Source organism: Populus euphratica, unplaced genomic scaffold (assembly GCF_000495115.2).
Source record: "Populus euphratica unplaced genomic scaffold, PopEup_1.0 scaffold687.1, whole genome shotgun sequence".
NCBI lineage: Eukaryota > Viridiplantae > Streptophyta > Magnoliopsida > Malpighiales > Salicaceae > Populus > Populus euphratica.
This window is the reverse complement of record NW_011500558.1, coordinates 110,424-116,797: the sequence shown is the minus strand read 5'-3', so window position 1 is coordinate 116,797 and position 6,374 is coordinate 110,424. Positions and strand designations below refer to the sequence as shown.

Sequence of the window (6,374 nt, the reverse complement as noted above, 5' to 3'; positions counted from 1 at the left end):
TTGATAGTAAATTCATTTTGTATTTTTTATCATATATTAAGATTTTTTTGTCTTTTTTTTGGTCTGATGTTTTTTATTTAATTTTATTCATTAATTTGGGCTTTTTAATTTTTTTAAGTTTTTGATCTTTTTAATTTTTTATTTATTTTTTTCGTGCCCAATTTTATAGTTTAATATGATGTTATTAAATCTTATCTTTCATTTTATTAGAATTGACTTCTTTTTTTTTCTTTACATCTACTAAATAAACAAGATCAAGTGAGGTAATTCTCATATTATTTAATTTAAAAATCAGGTTAAATAAATATTATTTAATTTAAAATTTAGATTAAACAAATAATTAAATTAAGATTTTTAAAGTCTTAATAGTTATATCTAGTTTCGTGATAATGCAAATAAATTTTTGATGGGTTAAATATTATTTTTTAATATTAAAAAAATTAATTCAAGTCAAGAAATATCCAGTTTTGTGACAGTGAAAGCACAATCAATTTTATAAAATAAGTTATTATATTTTTTAATTATATTTAGTTACATGCTTAGGATTTACTTTTTTTTTCTTTACTCCTACTAAGTAAATAAGACCACAAAAGATACTCTTATATTATTTAATTTAAAACTTAGGCTAACCAAATAATTGGATTAAGATTTTTAATGTTTTAATAGTTATATTGAGTTTTATGATAATGTCAAGAAATTTTTGATGGGTTAGGTATTATTTTTATATATTAAAAAAAATGAAGTCACAGTGAAAATACAATTAATTTTTAAAATAAGTTAATATTCTTCTTTTAATTATTTAGTTATATTTGAAGCAAATATAAGGTAATGAGTTTGAAAATAAAGTAAAACAATTATTATTTTAAGTGTCTTAGAACAAAGTAATGCTTAGACAAGCCTCCCTTCGACGCACACACCTTGCTCCATAGACAAGCCTCCCTCCTTGTCTTAGAACTCTCTTTTTTTAGTCATTTTATTTTTTTATTGTTTATTTTAATTTTTTTCTTCATGTATATATATTTATAATTTTTTATTTCATTTTATTATTTAATATTAAATTAATATTTTTTTATATTTTTTATATAATAAAATAAAAAATTAAATTGCCAAGTCCCTAGGTTGTGAATACCACATCATTTAAAATAAAAATTTTATTAAATTTTATCATTAAATATTAAATTTTATTAAACTCCTCAAATAGACTAGTTATGCAGAGTAAAAAGTAGTCACACAATTCAAGAACAGAAAAAGATTGCTATTATTTCATCAAACTTTGCTTAACAGTTTCACTTCAATGCGTGGTCCAGCCAAACCCACACAGAATGCTAAACAAAAAATGAAAACAAAGCCAACTGATAAGCCATCCAAATTGGTGTCGAGAAAGACATCCATCCAAGAACAAAAGCCAACTGATAATGATCAAAGAATCATTCATTCCTCATCTGTATGAAAGCGTAGATGCTTCCCTTGTGGAGTTGGCAGACCTTTCAAGTGTAAAACACCATCTGAATCCTTATCTCCACAGTCTACTTCCTCAACAATCTCATCATCACTGTTGTACACAAATCTTGTGTGCTTTCCTTCAAATTTAGCCATTGATTTCACTGTCACACTTATCTTGCTAATTCCTTCACAAAGCTCATCAAGCAACCCTCCGTCATCAGCTTGCTCCCCTTCTTCTTCTTCTTCTACCTCCGCATATTCATTATGGTAATAATAATACTCTTCCTCTCCTTCAATTGTTACTTCTTCCTCGTCTTCATCATGAGTACTTGCATTGACCTGAATGGACCAAATTGAGGCATTGTCATCTTCTGTCATTGATGACTTGTCTTTACTTTCACTTGTCATCACTCCGCAGCTATCTCCTTGGAGAGTAAGTTCAGAAGAGCATTCCAATGAATCAGAACCTTCAGATTTCTCTGAGAAATCCAGCATTAATGACCTTGTCAGAGTCTTTTGAGATTCAAGACAGTCTTGTTTCTCCACTTCAAACATCTCACTTACGCCCTGCCATGAACAACATGTTAAAATTAATATTTTCAATTGTGAAAATTAACAAAAACAGATCTAATAGTATATCAAACTCTAGATTATCCAGAACAAAAAAGAACTCCATATACTGTTTGCAATTTGCATCAACAAGAACAAAAAAAATAACTTAATTTTTTTCAGTTTTTTTGAACGAGAAGTCTGCCAGGATCATTGGCTGACCAATCATCAATTGTTCTTCAATAACTGGCAAACGAGTAAGCCAAGGCAATGTCGTCTCCAGAAAGATTAAGGACTTGAGGCGTATTTGCGTGCAAGAAGTTCTATCGAAGAATCAATATATCCTTGAAGATTCAGAAAAGGACGGCTCACCAACGAAAGTTTTGAGAGCTCTGCCTCTTCTTCAACTTTATTCAAGAGGGTTTTCACTTGACCCCTAAGCAATGCCTCTCCAGATCCGGGTGTATGGGGGATGTTGTTCTTGGCTCTACTGCTCTTTAAATTGCGTAATGTTGATGATGGAGTCTCTAAACTTTCCATTGCGAGCCCAACGATAGGCGAATCATTTGTTATGTCAATAAGTGCAGACCTATCTTGTAGTTGTTGTTTCCCTTTCCTTCTTGATTTTGTTTCACCCTTATCGGAAGAATCTTCAATCTTGGCCCCTGAAAACAAAACGATAAATCTTATGAAACAAATCAAGAAACTGCAGAATCCTAATCATTATCAATCCAAGATTTAACGCAAAACTCATTTTTTCTCAATCTGTGATATCTTGAGAAAAAACATTAGGAAAGAATCGAATCACTCACTTGAAAGAGGAATATTGTTGGTGGTGGTGTTGGTAAGAGCAGCAAGAGCTTGTGATCTTGTGAATCTTTTTGTTGAAGATGGGGTTTCCATTCGAATGTGACAAAGAATCTGAGAGAACAGAAGTGTATGGGAGAACAAAAATGCAAAAGCAAGAAGAAGAAAAATAAGAAATAAATTTTTGACAAAGTAGATAGGGTTTATAAAGTGAGAATTTGACCGTTAGAGCCAAAACACGAGCGCACGGATTCACACGTTTGCAGGGAAACTAGCCGTTAAGGGTGCATTAATTTTGAATAGAGTGGGTTTTGGTTGGTTATTTGGGCGAAATAATGAACTATCCAAAAGTAAAGAAACTTTTTTAATTGATGAGAATACTTGGGGTAAAACAATCTGTGAAATTAAAGTTTGGGTGATTTCCTACCAAAAATGAGAAACTATACGTTTCCGCAAGTAAAATAAGTATAAATGTATCTCCTTGTTATTTTTTTAATATTATTTTAATAAGCAAAGAAATTGTAATTTTAAAGTTAATTTAATGTTCAATAATTATTATTTTAAACATTGAAAGTTTGATAATAATATATATAAAAAATAAAACAGAGGTTTTATATTATTTTTTATGACTAAAAACATGTTTTGTACATTAATATATATAAAAAAATTAATTTATCATATCTTCTCTTTTTAGTTCTAGATCATCAATCTCTTATAAATTAATTAAAACTGTAATTAGACGCTATTTAAGAGTATATAAAATCTAAATATCATATTACCTGCTAGATAAAGCAAAGGTAATTTTTTATGTATGTTTAAAAATATTTAATTAATAAACATTTATATTAGGGACTTTTTCATAGCAATGAAGCCTAATCAACCAAAATTGGATTTAAATAAGAGCAAGATTTATCTGGTGATAGAGTAAATTATTAATTTATTATCATTATACATCTAAAAAACATATTTGAAAAATGAGTGAATATATTTGTTCATGATTGCACATCATTAAATAAATCCCGATAACACAATATCATGAGTATTTTTTTTTAGTGATAAATAGAATGGTGTAAATTGGTATGTAGTATTGGAAATTAATATTGTTTTTGTTTTATATATATCACCAATAAAAAAACTGTATAAAATATGATTAATATTTTTATTTTTCTATTAATATATTCATTGATAAATATAACATATTACTAACATAGTACCATTTGTAATTTTGTTAGTAAATTAACAGTATCAGTTACATTTATAATAATTCTTTATATAAAATTAAAGGCCAAGGACCTTTATATAAAAGGCGTAAAAATTCAAAGTCTAAATCTGATTGAAAATAAAGGTAAAATTAAAAAAAAATAAAAGATAAATGATCAATTAAGAATCAATTCATATAAATCCAAAAACAAGGACTTGGATAAAAAAAGCATTAAGATCAAGGGATTTTTTTAAAACCTAGCAAAGATGAAATTGAATTGATTTTTAAAATCAAAATTTAAGTAAAGACCTGATTAGATAAATAAAAGATTGAGAGAGGAGTTTCTAAACCTAATTTGAATCTAAAGTGCTAAAACAACACTATTTAATTTAAATGAAATGACATATTTTGTATAAAATGATGTCGTTTTGATAATTAATTAATAAAAAAGAGGAAACGACATTGTTTCAAGAGGTATTATTGATTGTCTTTAACCTCCTGTGAGAAAAAATAATGGACAGCTGGCTTTTATACCTTTTTACAAGACCATTTAACGCCTATTTTCTTTGCTAAATAAGACAAAACACACACTACCCTCAACCTTAGCAACAATACTACTTCCTAGTATGATTCACAACATGAATACAAAGCACTAGTTTGTTTTGGCTTGGCATCAATGGTTGGGATTAATCCTAGAGGACTTAATGGTTGAGTTTTGGCTCTAAATAGGAACCAACACACCTTCCTCATCCTTTATAAATAGGGACGATCCACTCTAGTGTAAGGAGAAGGAAAAGGGCACCAAAAACATACCCCCCTCCACTAGTTTTTTCTTTTGAAAAAGGAGAAAAAAAAAAAAGAAACTACAATTATTTCTATACAAATCTTCACATCCTTTCAACAGAAGAACCTATATAAAACCAAATCTCAGTTTAATATCAAGTCATTCTCCTTTCGTTTTCATTGTGAAAGAACCTAAAACAAAAGACAAATAAACCTTACCATACTATTGCAACCAGCCTTACTATTTTATTTCTTTTTTCCCTAGCAGTCTTACTAACATTTTCTTTTTGTTTACCAACGAATATAGATAGTAATATTGTGAACATCAAATTGTGCACTCCTTTTACCTCATTGAAGCATTGTCCAGCAGCCAGCAACCCTCTTTTATCTAGACAATGCCACCACAGTTCGTCATTGTCAAGAACCTTTATCGTGAGACTACTAGCAAGACCACCAACTTAGCAACATCCCCTCTTGGCTAAGGAAGCCTTTACTTTCTCCCCTTCCTCTATTGGTTTCTTTTTTTTCCTTTCTCTTAAAAGCTTCCATAATGTGAATTCATTCATGTTTTGCAAGCTTTGTATAACTTGGTCACTGGGCTAGGCTAGTAACCAAGTTATGCAAGCTGATCCTTAACCCAACCCATCCTAAAAAAAAATAATTAACTCTTAACTAATGGACTACGCTTGATTTTTCGGCCTAAGCAACCCAACCCCTAGTTCAAGAGTGTATTCAGAAAACATAACATTATGCTTTTCTTTTAGTTTTAAACTTGGTTTTATTTCAATATCTAGCTAAATTAATTGATTAAAAAACAAGGGTTATTACCTTATAATATAAAGGATTCAAGAAAAAAAATGAGAAGAGATTCTTGGTTTCTTCCCTCCTTCCCTTTTCCATTCACTTTCCTTTATTTTTCCTTCTTCACATAAGCTTTAAACTCTTTAAATTAGTGTAAATAACCTTCCTAGGTCTTCCAACACTTCCTATCATTCTTTTATTCAAGAATTTTTTTTGTGATTTATAGAGATTTTTGCATGAGATAATTAGGTTTCTCTCTCCCTCGCTTTCTCTAAATGGCCTTCTATATAGTGTAGGAAATCCCTATAATTACCATAATACCTTTTTAGTTAATTATCATGTGTTTTTTGTTCCATCAGGTACTCTTTTCAATTTATTTTGACTATTAACCGTAACCGAAAGTTTTAGTCATTGACACCTAAATTTAATTATCAACAATAATCCCATATTTATTTATTTCTCCATCTTTATTTTTATTTATTTATTTAATTCCAGGGTCATTATACCTAGGGTCACTATAAAGATAATTTTTTGAATAATAAAAAATTACTTTTTATGAATTTATTTTTTGGACTTTGATTTGGGTTTATAACTCTTTGTCATAAAAAAAAATATTTTTATTATTCCATTAATTTTTATAACCCTTGAATAAAAAGTCTGAACAATTTCTTCATTCAAAACAATTTTTGTGCAATTTCTATTTAATTAAAATGTCAGATTTAAAACAAAAATTGTCAAGTTTAATTCTAAATTCTAAATAATAAAGTTTTAAAAATAAAGAGTTAATCCT

At 28.6% G+C, this 6,374-nt stretch overlaps 1 protein-coding gene across 2 annotated transcripts; it reads right to left on the bottom strand.

The window, feature by feature from the left end:
• Positions 1-1,234: 1,234 nt before the first annotated feature.
• On the bottom strand, positions 1,235-2,974 carry LOC105115379 (uncharacterized). Of its 2 annotated transcripts, XM_011012248.1 has the most exons (4): positions 2,805-2,974; positions 2,365-2,657; positions 1,515-2,010; positions 1,235-1,481 (listed from the first exon to the last, which is right to left on the bottom strand). In XM_011012248.1, exons 1-4 carry the CDS (start codon positions 2,893-2,895, stop codon positions 1,432-1,434), a joined length of 930 nt encoding a protein of 309 aa, XP_011010550.1. In that variant the 5' UTR covers positions 2,896-2,974; the 3' UTR covers positions 1,235-1,431. The 2 variants fall into 2 exon arrangements, with proteins under 2 accessions (XP_011010550.1, XP_011010549.1); XM_011012247.1 differs by having other exon boundaries at positions 1,235-2,010.
• Between the last annotated feature and the right edge of the window lie 3,400 nt (positions 2,975-6,374).